Raw genomic sequence first — 24,472 nt, 5'->3', positions numbered from 1 at the left:
GGCACTGGATTTACTTAAGTCCTACTTAAATGGTAGAATACAAAGGGTCGATGTGAATGGACAGCGATCACCGGGGTCATTGGTCTCTATGGGTGTACCACAGGGGTCAATATTGGGACCTTTCCTGTTCCTTATCTACATAAATGACTTGCCATTCCTTGTAAAGACCCACCATGATATAGTATTGTTTGCAGACGACACTTCACTTATTTTCAAAGTCAAACGACAGCAACAAGCTTACAATGATGTAAACGATGCTATTTCAAAAGTAGTAAATTGGTTCAATGTTAATAATTTATTGTTAAATGAGAATAAGACTAAATGTATTAAGTTTGTCACTAGTAATGTAAGGCATGTAAAAACAAGTGTCATTGTGAAGGATGAGGAATTGGAATTAGTTGATAGTACAGTTTTTCTTGGTATAACTTTAGATTCTAAACTCCAGTGGGGTCCCCATATTGCTACTCTTTCGAATAGACTGAGTTCTGCAGCTTTTGCAGTAAGCAAAATCCGTCAGTTAACTGATGTAAAAACAGCTCGATTAGTATATTTTAGTTACTTCCATAGCATTATGTCATATGGTATTTTACTGTGGGGTGGTGCATCAGATATAAATACCATTTTTGTTCTGCAGAAGAGAGCTATTCGAGCAATATATAAAATGAACCATAGAGACTCACTGAGAGATAAATTTAAGGAAATTGACATCATGACAGTGCACTGTCAATACATTTATGAGAATATTCTGTATGTGCAAAAAATATTGCCGATTTTAAGAAAAATTGTGACATTCATAATATGAATACTAGAAATAAACATAAGTTCGCCGTGCCCTTCACTCGGCTCCATAAAATTAAAAAATCATTCATGGGTAATTGTGTGAGATTTTATAATAAACTTCCAAACCATATTACTGAGTTTCCAATTAATAAATTTAAGAATCATGTAAAGCGTAAACTTATTTCTAAAGCTTATTATACCACACAAGACTACATGAATGATAAAACAACGTGGGATTAATTGTGATTCGAAATGATTAATTATTTATTATATTTGAATAATGATGATGAAATGGATATTCCAATGCATGTATTTCCTTTGTTGTTTTTATTATATTTGTTTGACATTTAGAATTTATTCTAGAAACAATCTAGACTAGTATTTTTTATAATTTTTTTTTTTGTATGACTATATTTTGTGAAAGTTTTAGTATTAAATTTGATCTATGAATTATATTCATTAGTATTATATATGGAATAATATTTACAACATCAATAAATTGCTCTGATAATTAGATTAAGATAATTATATGTAATACTGTCTTACTATTCATAAGTGCTTGTTGCTAGGCCTACATGAATAAAGTATATTTGAATTGAATTGAATTAAAAATTAAATTAAAAAAAAAGGTGTACAATTTCAACGACTAAATCCATCAATTTTACATTTTTGCTCTAAAATCGTTACCGGGCTCTTAATATATGTAATAAAAAAAATTATAAACAATAATATAATCTACTCAAAGAAAACTATTAAAATATACGAAATACTTTTTAATCAAAAATAAATGTACAATAAATCAAATTACATTGCTAGACGAAATGTCATGTGTCGAAGCCGAAGTCTAAATCGCAAAAGCCCCGGTCCCCGGCTCTGCAGCGGTATTTATGCAGGTGGAGGGACGCCACCACCACCAAGTCGGCCGCGCAGCAGGTAGAATCTTAGCGTGAACTCGGGGTTGCCAACAAATTATCGTCGGATTTGTAATTGAATTGCATTCTTGAAATTTCCCGGTAAATTACAGCCAGTAGAATTAAATCTTTTAATTATTAATCTATGACTGACTTATCGATGTTATTATTTGTCGATGTTTCCTTTTCTCAAGCACTCCTTTTTGCCACAAAAACTTCTATATCTGGTTATAAGTTAATTTTGACTTGTAGCACATTTACAAAGAGCCTGCAATATTCAAATACGCAGTTAGACGCAGAGAAAAGGAACCACGCGTGCATAAAAACTTCTATGCACGGGTGGTACCTTTTCTCTGCAGCGGTGGCGCGTCGAAGGATGCTCCCTATGACAGTCTCTTCAATTCTCTTTTAGTAGGGCCTAATTTACAAAATAGGTGAAGAAATATGATTTTACCGTATTTTTATTACTTAAATGATACATTTCTAAATAAGTTATTGTATTAAACTTCCCAAAAATGTCTACAAACATTTTACGTTACAGCTACTCCATATAAAAATCAACTTCCATGGAGGCCATCATTAGACGCGTTAGGTATAATTTGTTAGAATTTTAGAAGTATTTTTGCGTTTTAATGAAACTGTTTTTGTTATTATTAGCCTATTTGTGTGTCCCTCTGCTGGGCAAAGGCCTCCTCTCTCGCTTTCCAATCCTGCTGAAACGCATCCATAAACTTGTATAAAAAGAAAATTTAATTATACGTAAACTTATTTGACAGGATAAAACTTTAGATATCTATAGAACACGTCTGGCATGAGTGATTTAAGATAAACCAACACGTGAGAGATAGAGGAAGTCTATATGTACACATACTAGCATAACTTTAGAGTTAATATTTGATTTAATTATTGCCTTAAATGTACCTAATGTACAGTCAAGTGTAAAAATATGCAACTTACTTAAAAATATGTCCCATAGCTCTTAATTCGCCGACATAAGGGCTTGTGTGCACGCTTATTTAGTTTTTTTTTAGATTAGATACAAGGTGCCCACGTGGAATCCGTGAGATTTAAAGCACATATTTATAAGGCGGACGATTTCTAGGAAAAAAAAGATAAGTACTTATACAAGGTTTAGGTAATTTCCCAAAAAGTTTATTTTTCGATTTTTTGTATGTATTTGTACATAAAATGTAAACGCTAGTTGTAAAACTGTAACTCGAAACAAATTTGAACTTTTTTTTGTAAAACCAATTTTTTGCAAAGTGTATTTGGAGTGTGTAGGTCCCATAGTGGCAACATCGTCAAGGCGTTTTGCCCTAAGTAACAATAAAAAAATGTTTTCTTGTAAGTGGCTTTAACTCTGAAATTAGGCTAGTTCCAAAAAAGTTTATAGGACATTTTAGTCTGTTAAAATCTCTCGCAATGCTCACGGGCAACTTCTTATAGTCCGCAGACAGATTTCCATGACCAATAAATAGTACCCCGGGTAACAACTCGTAATGTAAACTTTTTTTTTGAGTCATCGCATCCCAATTGAAACGAAAGCGGAGCCACGAGGGTTCAGTTCGGTATGCCACGAGAAGGTTCTGTAGCCACTAATTTATTCGGTAATGACGTATTCGAGGTCAAAGAATCTTCGCTATCTTCGCTATCTGCGCACACGCACGGTAACAAGTAGTGTTCGATATCGTATCGGGTCGCTTGTTTAATTTCGCGTGTCAGACGATCCGCATTGGCGCCAGGGGGTTGAGGGGTCAAACGTAAGATAAGGTAAAATTCTAACACGTTCAATGCCATTGACAATAAATGTATTGTACAAATGTGTGGACACGTGATTTGTGTATCACAATTTTTTTTTAATAAGGTCAGGTCGGGTAAGAGAATCATAGCTTTTTTTTGTCGAGGCAATATAAATCATACGAGGAAAGTCCTACGTAAGTATTTTGAAGTTATTTTTTTCATGCACAAGCTTTTATTTAGTTTCACCTGTCCCGTTGTCTGTGTGTCCGTCTGTAATCAAATCTTGCAAATTAAAATTGAACAACTTCCCTGTTTCCGGTGAAGCTGAAAATTTGCATACATAGTAAGTCGGGTAACATAGCAATATTATGGTATCATCGAGATGATCTGATGATGGAGACAGGAGGTGGCCATCGGAACTCTGTGATAAAACAACATAACCTAATTGGGTTTGGGGTTTTTAAAATTGTCTCGGTGAGTATTAGTTGCCCGTGGAAAGAAAAGTACAGTCAGCGATAAAAGCTTGTACCAAAAACGAAATTTTTGCTAAAAACTTATTATATTATCATATAATTTTGTTTTAATATCTTTAAGTATCTCTAGCTGTTTATTTTCCCTACAAGTGTTTCTCTATGCTGTATTGTTTCCCTAGGATTTTTTTACAGAGAAATAAGCGCCTAAAATGTTTATTTTATGTTTTCATTGTACTTTTCTGCCAGTGATAAGGCAATTAATATTTAACGTTTCGATGTAAAAAGTAGTAAGTACCTACAGCACAAATATCATATAATTTACTATAATTTTTTTACTTTTTTTCTCGTTTTCTTTCCAGTTTTTAAAGTGAAAACTTCTTTAGCGGCGCTGTGCATTTTTTGTGATGGGGAAAAAATGTTAAACTCGCGACAGATCACGTGACCGACAGATTCGTCAGATCGAAAAATCGTAAGACGGACACGTGACCTGATCGAAAAACTGTTGCAATGTCATTGAAGCCAGTAGACCGATGTTAAATAATTGTAATAGTTCTGAAGTGTTAAATTTTTAATGTAATATAAATTGTCATTTTATTTGTACGATAGCGCAATAAATGAATATTGTATTTTACCACATAAATGATAGTACTTTTATACTGATAATTAAAACAATTCGTGCAAAATTGGTGTTCCAAAATATCAAAAATGCCCAACGTTAATAGGTACTTATTCAAATTTTCACTTCTGCCGGCATTCCCGGAGTGCAACCCGTTGTTATGTGAATAGGTTACACGCTTCAAGAGACTGATCCTCCTGAACCTGAGACCAAAAACTAGTCCTGGATATATACCTAGGCATAGTAGGCATGAAAGAACTAAAAAAGATAATGTTCGCAGTTAAATAAGATGCTGAGATTTCATAAAATAAAACACGTGTAACCACCCCGACTGGGTAAAATTTAGGTCACACGAGTATTCGGTGGCCTGAATTAATTTATCCAATATATCCAAATCGCGCAGTCAACTGTGCGTGTCACGCTCTGGTGGGCTTTAAGCTCGGTGATTCGTAGGAGGATCAATCAATGTATGTTCATGTATGTGGCTTAAATTAATAATGAAATTCGGTTTTAAATAAGAATTAACAAAAGAAGAACCGATTTAACAATATATAATTTACAGCACATATGGTGCACTAGTGCAATAATTAGCGCATTACGTAAATATGTCGAAAAATTAAAGGGCCATAGGTATGTACAGTGAAACGTTGTACGATACATGTGCGAATAGGTAATTCGCAACTCGTTGCGAGTTACCTATGTTTCGCACTTGTATCGTAATGTACGGTCGAGGAAATTGATTCTTTAGCAATTTGCGGTTCAAGTAAATTTGGTTGTACATATTTATGTTAAGAGCTGTCCGATGTAAAGTGAACCATTAACTGCTAAAGAATCAATTTCCTCGACCGTACAATTTCAGCACACCCCGAGTTGGTGTGAAGGCTCTCTTTACTCTTAATAAATTCATTTTCATTTCATTTCATTTTATAGATAAAATGCAAAAATTAGATTTTTATTTCCTCACGTTGCCGTTGATTGGTAGAATTGACTTTTAAATTATGATTTTAAAGACTAAATATTCAGTATCATTTATTTAGATTCCACGTGTTGGTGTGGTATTTTTTTTGTTCAGATTCTATTTTTCGAACCACTCGCTATGCTCGTGGTACCATTTTAGTCTATTTAGCTGGCTCAAGTATCAATATTAGCATGAAGAGTTAAACAATAACTTTGTTCCCTTGTAAAACAAATAACTATATATGGCCTTTATTACCAGTTCCACTTTACCCAATGAGGCTGAAAATGCTGCATGGTAGACTAATTAGGGAAAATCTTACTAGAGTTAGGCCAAGATAGGTTGGCAGCGATTTTTGATAGCCCAGATTGTGCAAGAGTTCTTTCAAACGTCAAACTTCTAAAAAAATATAACGTTTAACCCTTTTCCAGGCATAGTACGATTTATCGACCACATACGCGCCATTAGAATTTCAACTTTAGCATTCCGATTTAAGGTTCAAATTAGATTACACTTTCAGGAAATGTTACTTGTCTTCAAATGAATCATCAAAGCTGGATTAATTGGAATATATTTGGCTTTTTTGGAAAACCTTGTAGATTGGTGCGGCCTGGAAAAGGGTTAAATAACACTTATACAGTCCGGGCTATCAAAATCGCTGACAACTTAAGTTGGTATAACTCTATATGAAACTGCTTTTACTCTCGGAAATCAAGGTTTGGATTTAGTAAATCGATTCCCTTTTTGTTAAAAAATATACATATATTATAAAAATTGTACAAAAGGCGAACTGAACTCCAGAAGGCATTCTCTACCAGTTAACCTTTGGGCCAAACAGCTTAGAGCATTAAACCAACTGGAGACGCCTTGTCTGTAATTTTCTATTTAAAACAGTCTGCCTATTTTTGCGGGTTACGTAACGTACAAATAATATGTAATAAATTTATAGACGCAAGTGTAAAACTCCAATTACAAGCTGGACAGATGTCTGCACGTGCTATATGTCGCCTAAATACTACGATTATTGGCACTAGTTCAAATAGCGTTTTTACTTGACCTTTCACATAAATATAATATGTACGTACATACATAATCACGCCTATTTCCTGGAGCGGTAGGCAAACACCACGGATTTCCACTTGCTACGATCCTGACTTGCCTTTTTTTCGGTTCCTTCACTTTCATAACTTTTCTCATACACGCCGGTTTAGGGGGCTTTTGACCTGGCCTTTCTTCAGGATTTCCCCCATTTGAGCAGAGAAATTCAGCCGAGGTCTACCCCTTCCATCTCCCTCTTCTATTTCTATTTTTTTACCTTTCATACCTTTTTATTTAGGCACATATCTGGGTATGGATAAAACATGACTGAAGTTTCGCTCACTTCGCTTCTACCACACTATGTATTTTATCAGTTATTATCGATTTTGGATAAAAATATAAATATCAATATAATGAAACAATTCCGGCTTGGTGAAGTTTGTATCTAATAAAAAAATTTCGCTACGCTAAGTTTTTAGGTAATAGAAAATTATCCAATACAAAATATTTAAGTCGTGGACCAAATGTGATTGGTAAATTTTCGATTCGTTGTTTTATCGAGGGTTTTTTATTTGTAAATGTATCTAAATAGCAATGTTACTAGTTGGGTGAATCAACTTTTTTTGTTTTGTTATCCTGTCCCGTTGTCCAAGGGACAACAGTGGCACAGTTTGTTTGAAGAGACGTTGCATGCCGTTCTATTAACATGCTTAGTAGGGGGCCCATTATGGACATTGGTTATAACGACCACAAAAACGCAAGTTTGATACATTTAAGTACCATAAAATCAGTATTTCAATGAACTTTTGTCCCCTGGACAACTAATCGTAACCATGGCAACGAGTGACGCTAAAAAGTTGATTCTCCCAGTTAAAATAACAAGTCATTAAGTACTAATAGTACAGTCAAGTGTAAAAATATGGGTGTACAGTACACATCTTACTCAAAAATATGCCCCATAGCATCTTATTCCAGTGTAATAAGAGCGTAGTACCATATTTATGAGACGATTCTTTCGATACATATTTTTGCACTTGACTGTACTATTGCCACAAGTGAAATAAGTTATCGTTCCTTAAAAACTAGACCGATTTTTTTAAATATTGGCCCCTTAAACCGTATATCACTGGCCAGTTGCCCACCTTAGACTAAAATGGGTAAAATAAGAATTTTATTTATTTATTCACACAATTCAAGTAAACCAAATAACATTACATCTGCCATCTGTCAAAAATTTGCCATTTATTTAGCAACCATGACATCTTCATATTTAAGTTGAATTTGGTTGAATATTTAAGGAGCAGATCTGCTCCTAAGCATACCCAAGCTTAAACATGATCCTTCTTATTTTATAGTATAATGTGGCCAGTTATTGGAAAGTGGCCAATAACATACGGTTTACGACGTTTACGTATCTGCTTTGTACCTCTATATTTAATGATTTTTTTTCAAAGGCAATGATAATTTTGAAATTAGACAGAGATGTACAGTCACGGACTTTAATTGTGGAGCCGTTTAGGTTTACTTTACATTGGACATTTCATACCATTACTAATGATAACCAAATAAACTTGAACCCTAAATAGATCAGCAATTCAAGTGTTTGACCGTATGTGTCGAGAGGACGGAATCGTAAATAAAAATCAATTAATAATGACAAAACTTGTACTTACAGTTAAAATCGAAGTACAATTATTAAAACGCCAACAAGTAAAAAGGTATAACTAGCAAACTGCATGTTACTCAAGCAACATAAAAAATAACACTAAAACTTTGATTTTGTCTTAACTGCTAAATACACAATATGTAAAGTAAGTAAATAAAAGTGACCCATTTCAAAACTGGTCTCGCATTGATATTCAACCATATTTAATTCCGTTTAAGATTGGATTTCAAATGCAAACTCTTGACAGTTTGGTCATTCTTTAACCGTAAGAATTATTCTAATATAACAACAAAAGAACGAAAATGAAGAGAACGATTTAGATTTAATGATCGAATTTGCTTTGCCAATTTACTTGGTTAATATTGTGAAGTTTCAACATTATTTTAAAAATAAAAGAGCGTGTCTGCCATTATGACATTGGTTACGCCATTTTCACAATGAATATAAAGGTATGAAGTATAGTCGGGTGCAATAATATCTTGATATCTCGATGTTATAATATAAAGCCTTATGACCGTGTCATATTATTTGCGTGCAACATTGTGCAAGGTTCTTTTGGATTTCACTGTACCTTGTATACAATTTATACTTTAATAATAATACATGTAAGTTAGACAGAAAGTTCTGCAGTTGTTTTGAAATCACTATTTGAGTGCACACAGAAGATCGTTTGTTTATTGGCAAGATGAAATGTAGGTAGGTATGTCACTACTATTTAACCCGTGGTATACCAAACTGTAAAAAAAGCACCCCTCTATCAACCCCGGCCGGAGTTTACCGGCCTATTGTTTGTTGTCCTTGTCTCCCCACCCGCAAATTCGCAGTCGAAAAGCAGCTTTATTTTGATTTTAATAAAACTGCTTTTCGACTGAGGTTAAAATCGCCGGAGATCTCCGTACGTAAAAAATACGGGACACAAAATACTGGACGGAGATCTCCGGCCTGGGTAAATAGAAGGGTGCTTTTTTCTCAAAACCTTGACAAATGTGTATGGCTTTTTTTGGACGGCGATATCCGTTCTGGGTAGACAACAAGTTCATCTTAATCTACCCATGTTTCTATGGTCCAAGTATGATGCACTTGATCTGGGATAATACATTAAAATCTTACTACAAAAAAAAAAACAGTCTTAATTTTTTTTATCAATTGTCTAAGCATGGTGACTGAAAATAATCAATTCATTATACGAGGAACAACATGATTGATTAAAAAGACCTTGGGTCAATTTGTTTCAGTTCATACTAACAGTGAATTAATCAGAAAATCAAACTATGCCATATCAATTATTGTTTCATTATAGTAAAACTTCACTATGTCTTATTTATGCTGTATTTCATTCCTCAGTATAGAAATACAAGACTCACAGAACCTCAATTGCGCAAACACTGCGATTGAATTGGAAATCTCAGATACTAATATAGCAGTTTGATTGGCCAATCCTACCTAATCATCCTGCTTTTATACACATTTTGTACTAAAATGACAAATTGGTTAGAACAATAGAAGCAGTTTCTAGTATTTGAAATAATATTTCCCATTGACATGATCTAAGGACGGGCTTTACGGGCTCTTGGTGCTAGTTCAGTGGTGTCACTCACATATTCGACCCAATCGTGCAGTCCAACGCAACTAGTTGCGACCAATCGTGCGTATCATGCGAGCTGATCAACCCATCGCGTTGTAGTGTTAGACTGCACCATTGGCTCGAATTTCTGTGTGTGACACCGCTGTACTAGTCCCATTCTTATTGCTCTTATTGCGATTCGATGATATTTACAGTATTCTCAATACCTAACTGTTATCTAATTGTCTATTACTACTTGTTCTTTTGTATCTTCTCCAAAAGCAGTTCAAGTCTGCCAGTCATCATCGGCTGCCCTTTCTTTGTCTTCTTACTTAACTTCTTAAACTTCTCCTGCTTTTTCTTCTTATACTCTTGCATTTTCTGGTTTTTCTCCTCAATTGCCTTCTGCATCTGTTGTTGCCGCTCTAACTTATCTTGCTTCATTTTCTCATGCCTCTCTCTGGCACTGAGAACTGGTCTCTTTTTCTCTTTATCCGCTTTTTCAGCTATTTCTTTTTCTATCAAATCTGGATGTTTGACAAATCGGCCTGTGACATCTTGTCCATCTGCTGCATCCTCATCAAATGTTTTTGGTTTGTAGGTACCAGCACCTTCGTCATTTTTAAGGTCTTTTTGCAGGTTGCGGAGCAGTCGCTTTTTGCGCTGTTCTTCCCATTGTTCCAGTTTGTATTTTTTACTATACTTTTTCAGTCTATAAGTTTTTTTATCAAATGGCTTTTTATCATCACTGTTGTCTTTTTGGACACGGTTCTGGTCAAATTTCTGCTGTCTTTTTCCTTTGAAATTTTGACTATTGCCTTTGAAATCATTATTGCCCTGATTTTCATCTGGTTTCACCTTGTTATTAAATTTATTCCCATTTAGTTGTTTCTTGCCCCTCAAGAAGAAGGAGTCTTGCTTTTTTGAGTTTTCCATGTTTAATTGCAGACCTATAATAAAATGAAAAAGCGTGTTTGTAAATTAAAAAAAACATTACATGCAATTGCCCAATAAGTAACAAAATGTTAATGTAAATAAATAATACAATGTATACATTACAATTTTGTACATAATATTATCATCCAAAACTCAGATTTGACATAAAATTATTAAATAGGTATAATAAACCATGTCATTTCAGTTTCAATGAAATCTGATATTTCCAGGATATTTCAGCATATTCAATAATATCAACCAATTTACATATGTTTCAATTTGGACAACAAGCCCCCTTTTAATTTACCTACTTTACAAGCGTATTAAATAAAATAGTCAAGATATTAAACACAATTACATAAAAACACGCTTTTTCATTTAACAAGGTTTTAATATCATAATAATTAAATAGTATAATAAATAAAATTAACATTATATTTATGAGACTACTAGCTTAGCAGTCTAGATGTGATGATTTATTTAGTATAAATTTCATTTTGACACTTTACACCTCTAAATATATATATTTTTTTACAAATGTTTACTCAGGTATTGGCTGTTCTATTTATAAATGTTATTTATTATGTATATCCTACATTATCTGTAAATTGTTAATTCAGGGTGGTGACTGTATGGGTCTTACAGAAAGATAAAAAAAAGTACAGGACTAACCCTGAAATGGTGACTGCCTTAGCAGTGTCAAACTAACATTGTAACTCACTTTCTATACATGTTGCTCGCACTAATATAACTTTGACGACCGGTTTGGCCTAGCGGGTAGTGACCCTGCCTACGAAGCTGATGGTCCCGGGATCAAATCCTGGTAAGGGCATTTATTCATGTGATGAGCATGGATATTTGTTCCTGAGTCATGGGTGTTTTCTATGTATTTAAGTATTTATATATTATATATATCATTGTCTAAGTACCCTCAACACAAGCCTTATTGAGCTTACTGTGGGACTTAGTCAATTTGTGTAATAATGTCCTATAATATTTATTTATTATTTATTTAAGTAAGTTATGCACATGCTAGCCAATATGTCAGTGTCGAAACTGGTGGTAGCTGTACTGGCCCAACAAGTTAATATTAATGCTACCATTGTTACTTATCAACCCAGAAACAGCAAAATTGACAGGTTTTTAAAAGATTTTTTTTTAACCTATTTCTTTAAAAGTTTTTTTAGGCCTTGGGCCAGTGCAGTTGTCAAGTGTCAATTATTGATGTGGTGAAAAGAGATTTTTTTTCATTATTTCAGGGATGATCAACCCTGTAGTTACACCAGAATAGTTGCTCATTATGATCGATATATTCATATTGCAAAACGCCATAGCTAATTGTTGTCCAACATCATCCCATATACATTATTTCAATACTATCAACAAATTTCACAATCTAGAGCTTAGTTGTAAAAATGTATATCACATTTCCATTCATATACATCATTTCCCCATATAACTATAACCACTAATGAACAGATGGATAGTAATTTCTATTTGTATTGTATTATACAAGTGTTGTTAGACAGTATTCCCAAGGTTAAATATATATTGTTTCATGATAAAATATTTGTAATGTTTTTATTATAATAAGTATTTATAATTCTGCATATTATATTAATTTTATATTCTATACTACAATATGTTTTACTTTCGCATATACAAACTTTACCAAGCACACATGGTAATCTAGATAATTCTTTCCTTGAAGTACTGCCAAGTGTTGATTCTGATTGGTGACGTAAATTTCGTCATAGGTATCTTATAAGGATAGTGATTCAGTTATTGACTCAATTTGACTATAATAATGCGCTAAGTAATATTTAAACAAACACTAGATAGGTAAAAATCTTCCATTATAGTAAAAATGTAGATTATTTTAGCTTATTGGAACGAAAGTTGCATATTTCAATAACTTCTATATCCACGTTCTATCGTGGCTGGAGTTCCAACAACACAAGATATAGGTAGCTATTTTAACAGATTGAATGTATAAAATAGCTGTAATAACTAGAAATTATCAAAAACTCACCAAGTTAAGCCACCCACTGGGTAGGCTTTGAAGTATCGGCGGAATCTTGATAGCTTAGTTGCACTTGGCACGAAAAAACTTAACCACGATTAGAGATTTTAAATCACGGTTTCTCGTATGAAAAACTTTATCGACCATGCCCTAGTGTGAATTTTAAGATCAGTTTTCACACGAAATCGTGATGAACGTTTCGCAAAAATGTCACAAAAGGAGCGAGGAAGGAACTCGCGAGTGCTACGCCATCTACAACTTTTACGTCATTTGCTCGCGGCGATCGATGAAAAGGAACATGCGCAACGGCGGAAAGAAAAATAAAGATTGAGTCAAACAAGCTTACTATTTCCATTAAAATTAATATAATAGAATAGCTTGTGATTTTCTTCCTAAAAAGTACGTGACAGACTAAAAATTAAATAAAATATTACATCATTTTATGATTTAAAACTATTGCGTATAAAGGAACATGCACGACATTTAAAAACAGCGCCCTCTTTAGTAATAATTGTGCAGTCAAAATAAAAAAATGTGAAAAAATTGCGAAAATCGTAGGTACTTAGATGTCGTCGCTGCGCTATATTTCTGCGCTACTTTTCTGTTTCTCTGCTTATCAAGTCGTCAATCATCAATATCATCATACTATTTTACCCACAAGTGCTTGGTGAGCAATATGCATGGTGGTGCATCAGAGCATAGATAGTTTTTTAAGCAATCGTCTGGATCAAGGCGTCTGGCAGCTGTTCATCGGTGAGTTCATATTGATGATTCTGGTACAGTGGACGGTTTGATACTACAGATAAACTGACAAACATGTGACTCATGTGAGGCTTTCTTATTTTCTGCCCAAGGTTTGTATTAGTTTGTATACTATTTTTCTGTTCGACGAAGCCCGAAAGCGCCAATTTCGCATCGAGCTGAAAGTTGACGCTTTCTGGCGGGTGGGCAGAAACTATTTGACTTCTCTTCTTGTTAGTGTATGATAAGGCTTCTGACCGAATTCTTAGTTAGCTTTTTGCATTTTTTTCGTAATGATATTTTTAAACCTTATTTGAAGTAAATTATTTTAACACTTGATTGCAAGAAATCTTCGAGCAACACCGGCTTCCATTCCCACACGTCGGAACCGGTGCGATGAGTGAAGATGTTTTTTAGGTAATTTGTTTTTAGCAGTGTAAACCTAAGAATACCTAAAACTAATTTGCAACATTTTTTTTATTACAAGTTTGAGAAAAGATCTATACAAATCTCGACGTGAAATGAACTTGAAAAGCCAAAAAAATAACTGTCTAGGCAGGGTAGTGCCAAGCGGGCGAGTGAGCGCTCGGTGTCGTCGCGCGTTAGGGCTTATGCACATATCACGCGAGGTTTTTCCGCTAATGTATAAACCATCCTCCCCCTTGGTGATATTTGATGAGGTTCTTGGGCTACCCGAATAACGAAATTTCGATTTTCATGTTTCGCGGTAGACCCTCGTCAGATTGTGATGGATTGAGGTAGTGGCGCCCCCTATGCAGAGTTTCGTGTAATATTCCCTATTTTTGGTCATATTTTTGCATTTCTTTTGCAAAAAATTTTTACTGGTTACAGCCCAACCAAGATTTGAAGTTTGAACCCACGATTTTAGACCACATATGAAAGGATAGGATACAGTAGGTATGTTAAGTATGTTTCAAGGCAAGTTAATAAGTATTTAAACAGTCATAAAAATTGAATGTATTTATTTAGGCATAGTTGATTTTCATACAAATATTCAAACACATCATACAAATAAAACTCAAACGTTTAAAAACATTATTTTAATCATTAAAACCATTACATTAACTAGAATTAATTACTATTCTATTTGAGAAATTATCATACAAAAATAAAACTTTAATTTAATAATTAAAACCATTCCATTAACTATAATTAATTAATATTCCATTTGAGAAATTATCATACAAAAATAGTCTCTCCTGTGGACTATGTAGCTTAAAACTATGATTTTACGACAAAGACTAATTATGGCTAAAATTAGGCTAAATGACCCTTAATTTTCAGTGTGTCCACAGAAGAGATTCTAATTGCTGTGTATGATCCAAATTAATTATTTGTGCATAATATTCACAAAATATTATTTATAATTATTCCATTTCGATGCATTCATTACATAAGATTCGCCGTCTATACTCTACTGTATCTTTAGGTATTTAAATAAAAGTAAAACAATTTGAATATTTTCGGGTAGTTATAACATTTATTGGTTAACCAACCAAATACAAAACCGCCTGGATCTGTCACTGAACGACCTGACTTAAACCTAAATTATTTGATCATGTAATGTTTTCATCTACCCTCAACTGGCTTAAGGAGCCATTTGAGGGTATATCTTGTTCACTTTTATTTAAATACCTCAAGATACAGAGTATAGGCATAGAGGCCATATTTTAGGGATATATTTCTACTTAATTCAGTCGTCCCAACTAACATTCTAACTAGGATTCTAAATGAGGTTACCTTTTAGAATATTTTCGTACATGCTTAACCCGATTACACTATTAATCAATTTTTCGTGTTATGGCTCCATCAAGGTGTTGATGATTCTGCCAATGTCGATGTTGGATAAGACACGGCTAGTAATGAATTTTATCCATTGACATATATAAGGACAGGCCAAACGGGCACTAAGAATGGTTCAGTGGTGTCACTCACGAATTCGAGCTAATCTTGCTGTCTAACGGAACTAGTTGCGACCAATCCCGCGCGTGATGTAAACTCTTCAACCAATCGCGTTGCGGCGTTAGATTGCACGATTGGCTCGTGTGCGTGACACCGCTGTCGCTGTACTAGCGCCATTCTTATTGCCCGTAAGGCCCGTCCTTAGAAATATATGTCAAAGATCTTATCATATTAAGATTATATACAGTGTTCGGTTCCCACAAGCGAATATGGTGGTGGTTCCTGTTACTCCTAAGTAAGACTATAATAAAAGTTCAAAAGGTTAAATAGGTACAGCCTAGTGCAGAGTAATAGATATATACTATGTGATAAGATTTCTCTCGTCCTTATAATCTAAATCCGACTCTGTATCCGATAGGTCTTCCTTCGGTCTTGGTATGTCGAATGACAGGCCAGCGGTGCCCTGTAGGAAACAATTATAATTATATGAGTAGAATAAGATAAACATATAAAATACATCTATTCGGATTATCACAAATCTGTACGAACATATACAGACAACAAAAGCATAGAAACAGCACATTTCTACAAGACAAATGAATACAATTTTATTTATTTGTTTTGTAGAAAACTTGATTTGTAATTATTTAAAATAATTAGGGATAATTGATAAGTATAAAAATGTACTTTACAGTACATATGGGGCTACTTTATAGCACTAGTGCGAGAAGTAGCATATTACGTTACTGTGTCGAACATTTAAAGGGCCATATGTACTGTAAAACGTTGTACGATACATGTGCGAATAGGTAATTCGCAACTCGTGTCGATTTAAAACACTCCCTTGACTCCCTTCGGTCTTGTTTTAATTTATCGCCACTCGTTTCGAATTTCCTATTTTTCGCACTTGTATCGTAATGTACTATATAGTATTTATAAGAAACATTTGTCACACCCGATATGGGTATCATGTATTGAGACAATTTTATTGTTACCTAAGACCTGACATATGTACATACATGGAAGCAAATAAAATAAATAAATAAATAAGGGCACAGTGGACCACACTAGTGGAATACGTGATCCTTTAAAATATTTATGTAAACATTACTTTCAAAATAAATACGATTTGTGTAAAAAAAAAGTTTTATTTTCTTAATAACGTATCGATATTATCCCAGAAACACAAAGTAGGGTCAAGGCGGAAACAGTGGCTCAGCTCGAACAGTGGCCCAGTCGCCCAAATATCGCCTCGCTTACGTTGAAATTAGTTTGAGTGAGCCACTGTACCCGGCTTTTTCTACCGAGCCACTGTTCTCTCCTTAACCCTATCATCACTAGTTATTCCCACTATTTGGATCGGACGTGCGGCAAAGCACTTCACATTCTTCACACCTCTTTTGTGCTTCTGTATTGGCAAGTTTTATGACCAATCGGTGCACACTATATATCGTGAACTATACTTACCACGGGCCTATTGCTCCTAAATGATCTCTGCCAAACATCTCTAACAAATTGCAGCGGGTTGACGAACTCATGCCTGGAACCGCTGTGGACAAAGATAATTAAATAAGAAAATTAACCGCATTGATCCTATGTAAAATATTACACGACATCTTAAATATTTATTATCTATCATGGGCCGCCAAAATGACCATGGGCGGCTTTGTACGGAGCCTGGTCCAAAAATCAACAGAAATGAGAGTTAGGTCATTAGATAGGTATTTCTATGTACTTCATTTCGCTTATTATTATTTCGAAATTATTATTATTATTTATGAATGCACAGGCAGCCTATAGCTGATACGTGTACATCAATGTCCTGCACCTGTTTTATCCATTGAGAAAATGTTTGTCGAGTCTGTTTTTAAAAGAGTTCACTGTGGGTGCACTGATTACGGATTTGGGTAAACTGGGAAACAGAAATTCGTTAATTGCCAGCATTTTTATCTGTCACTCTAATTACGTCTTAGTGAGAGTAAAAGAGACAGATCCCCGCAATTTGCGAATTTCGATTTTCGCGGTTGGCCCCCTGTTCCACACTTTCACTACGCGGTTAGACAAGAAGTGTCGTCTAGGGTTGCTACTACTCTGCGTCCGTGTCAGCTTCAGAGAATGTCCTCTCAGCCTGTCACACATATTCCGAGTGAAAATATCACTCAACGCGGGTACGTTGTAGTGTCCTGTAAGTATTTTGTATATTTTTATTAAGTCACCGTGTTGCCTTTGCTGCTCCAGGGTTGTCAAGCCCAATTCCTTTAACCTATCCTCTTATGGTCGGTAGCTTGGTCTAACTCTGTCAGAAAATTATAAGTACCTTGTGGTCGGCATTTCTATGGTCGGTGTTTCAGTCTGTGATCCGCTGAAAGACGTTTGGTTCTGGAATCTGACCCTGCAACAATAGTACATTGTAGGAGAGGCGGAAAACCGCTTAAAGTTGGACGAGTGAGTTTAAAGGACCCTCAATTAATACGAGTCCATCTTGAGCCTTTCCGGCCGAGGCATTACATAGTGCTTTTCACGACTACTGCTAGGAAATAAGAAAACATTTGCATAACTATATTAAGTACTTTAATAGAAATGTATATTATTATGTTATAAATATAAAAAGGTAAATTTTAGTATCGTCGAGTTTCATAATGTAAAACGGAACTCAATTACACAAATTGACTAAGTCCCATAGTAAGCGCAATAAGGCTTGTGTTGTGGGTACTTAGACAACGACATATATAATATATAAATGCATAGAAAACCCATTACGCAGAAACAAATATTCATGTTCATCACACAAATAAATGCCCTTACCAGGATTTGAACCCGGAACCATCAGATTCATAGGCACCCTACCCACTAGGCCAGAAGGTCGTCAAATTGCCTTAGAGTTTGACTCTACTTATCGATCGAATGGATTCCGCTAGTGTTAAATCGTTACAGTCAAAAATATAAGACAAAACCAATAGAATCGATTATATCGCCTTTGCTGATTTAATCGAGAATCGTAAAAAAACGTTTCTAATTTGTATTGTCACAACTCAGTACTCACAATTGCTTTTTGACATGTGTCAGTTTACCCTTCGAGTTTAGAAAAGACTATAGGGAGCGTGCATGAACTGTAGGAGGCAGCACAGGAGCCATCAGATTTTTGGCGCGAGGCGTAAATGTGATGCTTTTTGTTCCGATGTAGCCCACAAGATGGCAGAACATACTATGCACAAGAAAACACGTGACGTGTACATGTGCATGTTTAGGTATGGTTCCGATTCAGGCCACAAGATGGCAGACCCTCCAACGCGCACGGTCCCTATATTTGTCACTTATCAAGTACGTACATAATTTTTGATAATATTTAAAAGTAACTTCGCTGAAGCTTACAGCTTACTTTGTACAGAGACCACAAAAAAACATAAAATCCCAGAACCCCTCCCTTAATTAACCCCTCGTGTGGCTTATACAGGGATCCGTGCGCGGGAATTTAAATCTATTGTTTTAAATATTAAGGTCACCTTCTAAATGATCAACTTTGACAGGAGGCACACGAGGGGTTAAGGAGTTTTGAATTGGCAATGTTTTTTCGAGTGAAAAGAACCACTTCAGAAAAGGACGAAAAAGACGAAAACTTGAAACTTCTTGGAGACTTAAAAGGACGTCAGGCAGGAATTAGAAGGCACTTACGGCAGAGTCACCGTCTCCCTCCTAGGCCGATACACGCAGTGGTAGTAAACGAAAATGGCGAGATACGTGACGAACAGGAATAGCGTGATGGTGATGAGTGTGACGGATACGTGGTGCTCCTGGATGAAGTTCTGTGACGGTTCGCCGTTGAACAGAGGTACCTGAACAATGAGATGTTATTGCAACGCGCCTAAAGCCCTTAGAGTTGCAAGACGCCAATAGTTCATTGTCATCCACGATGACGCGTAGATTTGTCAAATCTAACCTTTATTACATGACATTACGACTCAAGGTACGCGTCTTCGTGAATGACACGATCTATAATGTAAGAATGTATTTCTAAGATGACATATAGTCGAAAAATTGGGACGGGTTCCGCCGTGACGGAGTGGGCTGGTAATAATGATGATGGATGTAAAAAAAACAACGGGTTGCACTCCGGGAGTGCCGGCAGAAGTGAAAACTTGAATATTAACGTTGTGCATTTTTGATGTTTTGGATTGGTTAGGGAATAATTTTGCACGAATTCAATCTGACGAATCTGTCGGTCACGTAACCTGTCGCGAGCTTAATTTTTTTTCTCCATCACAAAAAGTGCACAGCGCCGCTAAAGAAGTTTTCACTTCAAAAACGCTTTGTAAAATTACACGAAAGCTCACCATATTCTTTGCAAGCAACGTGCATCTACCCTCTTTAGGAACTCTCCCGTCCTCGCAAATGCACCTCGGTCCCTGCTCACCCAGCACGCAAATATTCTCACAAACGACACCTTCACACTCGTTCTTCAACGGTCTTTGCACACTAGGATGCCAGAGGACGAATGCCTGCGTTTCCGGCATTTCTAGGATGAAGGGTAAACAGATCTTCTGTCCATAGATGAGGCAGCGGTATATACGATGATTGCTCAGAACGTAGAGAACGTCTTCGAAGACGTAGATGAGTTCTGGGGTATGGTGCTCCCATCCGAGGGTTCCCTTAACCCTGCAAGAGGTTTTAGTGGTTATAAAATAATTAAAATATGTCAAAGTTCCTATTTTAGTGTGAAGTTTTGATTGCGGAAGAACACTTATTATGCTCTCATTTATCTCATGTTTCAATCAAAGCGGCCTCATATGTTGATAGTGTTGATACACATGTTGATGCCATCAAAACTAACACCCCCATTGAGCTGCCAAGTAACTTAACTATACTTTTCCCGCATCGCTCAGTTTTGGCGCTTAACAAATTTACAATTTTCTGAGACAATGTCATATATTATAGCATGGAGTCGTTGGATATTGAGAATGAGGGTATTAGACGGTCAGTGATAAAGTGATTTTTCAGCCTATTAATTTTATTGTTAGGTGGCAACAAAGTGCACCCCTTCAACGCCTGGGTATTGCCTCTACTCACATACTTCTCAGCCCACCGAGGTCCACGCTCATCACGATACTGGTTGTCTTCTAAACTAAAGTACTTAAATAATCTTACCTGTAAGACTGCCTTGGGTCAACAGTTCACAGCCCCAATGCACTGGCCATGTACAGCACAGGCCCATCGATCGCCAGCCCGACGCTAGCGACGTACAACGGGAGCTTAGCTCATTCAGCCCACCGTTGTCCTTTGTCTTGTAAACTAAAGTATAAGTACTTAAGTGATCTTACTTGTAAGACCGTGGGTCAACAGTCCACAGCCCCAATTCCCTAGCCATATGTAGACCAGGCCCATCGACCGCCAGCCCGACGCTAGAGCCATAAAACTGGGAGCTTATTAGCTCATTCAGCCCAACGAGGTTCAAACTCGCTATCTTACTGGTTGTAATTAAACTAAAGTACTATAAGTGATCTTACCTGTAAGACCGGCCCGGGTCAAGAGTCCAGAGCATCAACGCACTGGCCATATACAGCACAGGCCCTTCGACCGCCAGCCCGACGCTAGCGGTAGCGACGTAAAACATGGGAGCTCAGCTAATTCAGCCCACCATTGTTCACGCTCGTCATCTTACTAGTTGTCTTGTAAACTAAAGTATAAGTACTTAAGTGATCTTACTTGTAAGACCGGCCCGGGTCAACAGCCCAGAGCGTCAAAACACTGGCCATATACAGCACAGGCCCTTCGACCCCCAGCCCGACGCTTGCGGTAGCGACGTAAAACATGGGAGCTCAGCTAATTCAGCCCACCATTGTTCACGCTCGTCATCTTACTAGTTGTCTTGTAAACTAAAGTATAAGTACTTAAGTGATCTTACTTGTAAGACCGGCCCGGGTCAACAGCCCAGAGCGTCAAAACACTGGCCATATACAGCACAGGCCCTTCGACCCCCAGCCCGACGCTAATAGTGCCATAAAAGTGGGAGCTTAGCTCATTCAGCCCGCTGAGGTCGACGCTCGTCACCTTGGTGGTGTTCTTGTCATTGTAATTTACGCTGTAGTAAAGCTTGCGGTTTTCTGGAGAGACCACTAAAGAGGAGACCTGTGGAGAGTTTTAAATCAGATTCATATTAATTCGTTGTTCTTGTGGCATATGAAAATACAGGCATGATTTTATGTCACGTCTGACCATCTGAAGGGTTAATAGGCTGAATAACTTTTACTATACAGCTAATCCCGGAATCGTGAAAAAAGTAAAATAATAATAATTCAGCCTATATACGTCCCTCATTCGTGCGCGTCGGCTAAAAAGGGGGTGTCAAGGGAGTGACACATAAGATCTCAAAAATAGTCAATAACTACTCTGTAAAAAGTATCTTCACAGCACAAAGAAAAAAAAATCACACAGGCACAGGAAAATTGTACAATTTTTGCGGTTGCCTAAAGACAATTTTCCTGTGGAAGAACCTGGTGTGTATAAAGTTGAGTGCAGTTGTGGCAGTTCATACATTGGGCAGACCAAGCGCACTATTGCCTGTAGAATCAAAGAACACATCGTTGCGGTCAAGAACAATAAAGTTCGCAAGTCAGCTATTGCACAGCATCTCTTTGAGTCGGGTACAAATCACTGGATCATAGTCCGAAGGTCATTTCGACAGAACGCCACTATATACCAAGATTGGTAAGAGAAGCCATTGAAATTAATAAATACAGAAATTTCAATCGTGAAGACGGGTTTAAATTGTCAACTGTTTGGAATCCTGTGATTTGTTTGTGGAAAAATATCCGAATCAAACACGCGTAGTGACACTGTGAGTGTGGTGTGCTTGTATAGACTAACAAGTGTGGACGCGACCAGTGGTAACGTTGAAAGCGAACGCAGCCGACGCGCACGAATGAGGGTAGACCGAGCGCGGTCTACACAACTTTGACACCCACCCGCTATCTCCAGGTACCCGTGAACAAGGTGCATGTAACTGCGTCGAAAAATCATCCCCTAACCTCTGTTAATTTTGCACCAGTGATAATATATAAGTATCAGATAGGAGAGTCATAAGTACCTGGAGGTGCCAATAGATGTAGATACCTACGTCTTGAGATAAAAACTCGAATCTATATCGATGCTACAAATCTCCTAGACTTAAGGGCGTGATGGGCTAGGGGGGGGGGGGGGGGGGAGTTCATATGGCCAAGGGGGGAGGGCATACATTTAGTTAGAAATTTTATTACCTTGGCGACACCGTTGTCTAGACTATAATTATAGAGTATTCAATTGACTCAGGAAGCATTAGATAGAGAAACATCATACTTCCCATACTTTTCCTTATTCTGGTGAACAATGAACATGCACTAGGAACGGGTAGCGGTTATAGTGTATTTTAATCTTAACACATTAACTGCCAGCAACCCATATATACGTTCACCGTCATACAAACTCACGCGCCCTGGCAGTGAATGCGTTAATTTAATACTTAAATATGAATAACTTAATAATTGAAAATTGGAACGAATACTTACCGTACCATCAGCGGGCAGTCTTTTAATCCTGGCGCATCTTTTTTTCTCAAAATTGCACACCTTGATACTGGGTTCACTGGCGTTGTTGTCAACAAAATATACGTTCCCCGTTACCCATTCTACGGTCATCTGAAGAATAGAGGTATATTAATTATCTTAATGTATAGACAACTAGTAATGCAATTAAAAATATCTGAAGACTTAGTTAGTATGACTTGCGTGGTCGCGCGATACTTCGACACAGACTTTATTGACATTAAAATTGAGTGTTTGAGCGAGTTAGGAATGCAAATATTGTTGCAGTTAAGTATTTTTATTTATGATTCAGACGGACTCCAATCTGACTTAATGTTTATGTATGATATTCTAAATCTACTTTTTTGATGTATTTAATTATCTGACTATAAAAATCAACTAAGTACCTTTATTCCCGAAATTTTATCAATTTATTTGTATCCCCGTTTTGGTTGCTAAGGTCCCGAAGGGCATCCGTAGTTTGTTGCTAGGGCCAAAAACGGCACCCGCAGTTTGTTGCTAGGGCCCCGAAAGGCACCCGCAGTTGGTTGCTAGAGCCCCGAAGGGCGCCCGCAGTTTGTTGCTAGGGCCCCGAAGGGCGCCCGCAGTTTGTTGCTAGGACCTTGAAGGGCACCCGCAGTTGGTTACTGGGCCCCGAAGGGCACCCGCAGTTTAAATGCAAAAGCGCACCGTTTCTAATGCTGAATTATATAAGGCTTTACTAAGTGAGAAATGGCGTGACTTGTTCCCAATTAAAGATATATTAAAACTGATAAGAATAATTAGTAATCAATATCAATAAATCTACATTCTACAGTATGTTTTTCAATAGATTTAATTAATGATTAGGTATTTGAGATTAAAGCTTAGTCTAACAAAAATAAAAAAATATTCCTTTAACGCCTTTTGTACTCGTGTGATCGTATCAGGCATATAACTATACAAGTTTTGTAAATAAGTAACCACCTTATAAAAATATTGAATAGGTTACAACATTTTAGTTTAACTTTACATACATTACACATTGACCAGGTAGAGTTCGCAGTTGGCAGGGCGGTTCTGCGTTAACAGATCCAAACCCTTGGCCTTGTTCATCTGGTTGACTTTCTCACTTGCACCATGACTTCTCAGGTGGTCCTCGATTACTTATATAGTGACCAAGTCCCTGGCATTGGTTGACTCTTCTTGATTCCCTACCAAAATGGTTGTGCTCACTAATCTATAGCTAACGACTTCCGCAGGCGGTCCTCTTTCTTCGTTTTATTACTTCAAAAGCGGACATCGGTTACTTAATGGCTGCCGATTCCCTGCCATTGGATTACTTCTAGATTCCCTGCCAAACTGGTTGTCCTCACTAATCTTTAGCTAGCGACTTCCACAGGCGGTCCTCTTTCTTCGTTTTATTACTTCAAAAGCGGTCCTCGGTTACTTAATGGCTGCCGATTCCCTGCCATTGGATTACTTCTAGATTCCCTGCCAAACTGTTTGTCCTCACTAATCTTTAGCTAGCGACTTCCACAGGCGGTCCTCTTTCTTCGTTTTATTACTTCAAA

The 24,472-nt window shown here is 36.7% G+C and overlaps 2 protein-coding genes across 2 annotated transcripts in view; both read right to left on the bottom strand.

The window, feature by feature from the left end:
• Positions 1-8,164: 8,164 nt before the first annotated feature.
• Positions 8,165-12,974, bottom strand: LOC133530455 (uncharacterized). The gene is made up of 2 exons (XM_061868366.1): positions 12,712-12,974; positions 8,165-10,693 (listed from the first exon to the last, which is right to left on the bottom strand). Exon 2 carries the CDS (start codon positions 10,677-10,679, stop codon positions 9,996-9,998), a length of 684 nt encoding a protein of 227 aa, XP_061724350.1. The 5' UTR covers positions 10,680-10,693; positions 12,712-12,974; the 3' UTR covers positions 8,165-9,995.
• Positions 12,975-14,411: 1,437 nt separating this feature from the next.
• The window catches only part of LOC133530450 (vitellogenin receptor-like), a 57,267-nt gene continuing 47,206 nt past the window's right edge, over positions 14,412-24,472 (bottom strand). Inside the window, exons 32-38 of the mRNA XM_061868359.1 lie at positions 22,905-23,033; positions 21,266-21,489; positions 19,698-20,019; positions 19,039-19,199; positions 17,684-17,758; positions 16,834-16,915; positions 14,412-15,829 (exon numbers count right to left, since the gene is read on the bottom strand). Of these exons, the coding sequence (XP_061724343.1) occupies positions 15,728-15,829; positions 16,834-16,915; positions 17,684-17,758; positions 19,039-19,199; positions 19,698-20,019; positions 21,266-21,489; positions 22,905-23,033 (1,095 nt within the window). The 3' untranslated portion in view covers positions 14,412-15,727. The remainder of the gene's footprint in view (positions 15,830-16,833; positions 16,916-17,683; positions 17,759-19,038; positions 19,200-19,697; positions 20,020-21,265; positions 21,490-22,904; positions 23,034-24,472) is intronic.

Source organism: Cydia pomonella, chromosome 22 (assembly GCF_033807575.1).
Source record: "Cydia pomonella isolate Wapato2018A chromosome 22, ilCydPomo1, whole genome shotgun sequence".
In the NCBI taxonomy this organism is placed as follows: Eukaryota; Metazoa; Arthropoda; class Insecta; order Lepidoptera; family Tortricidae; genus Cydia; species Cydia pomonella.
This window is presented reverse-complemented; position numbering and strand designations above follow the sequence as displayed.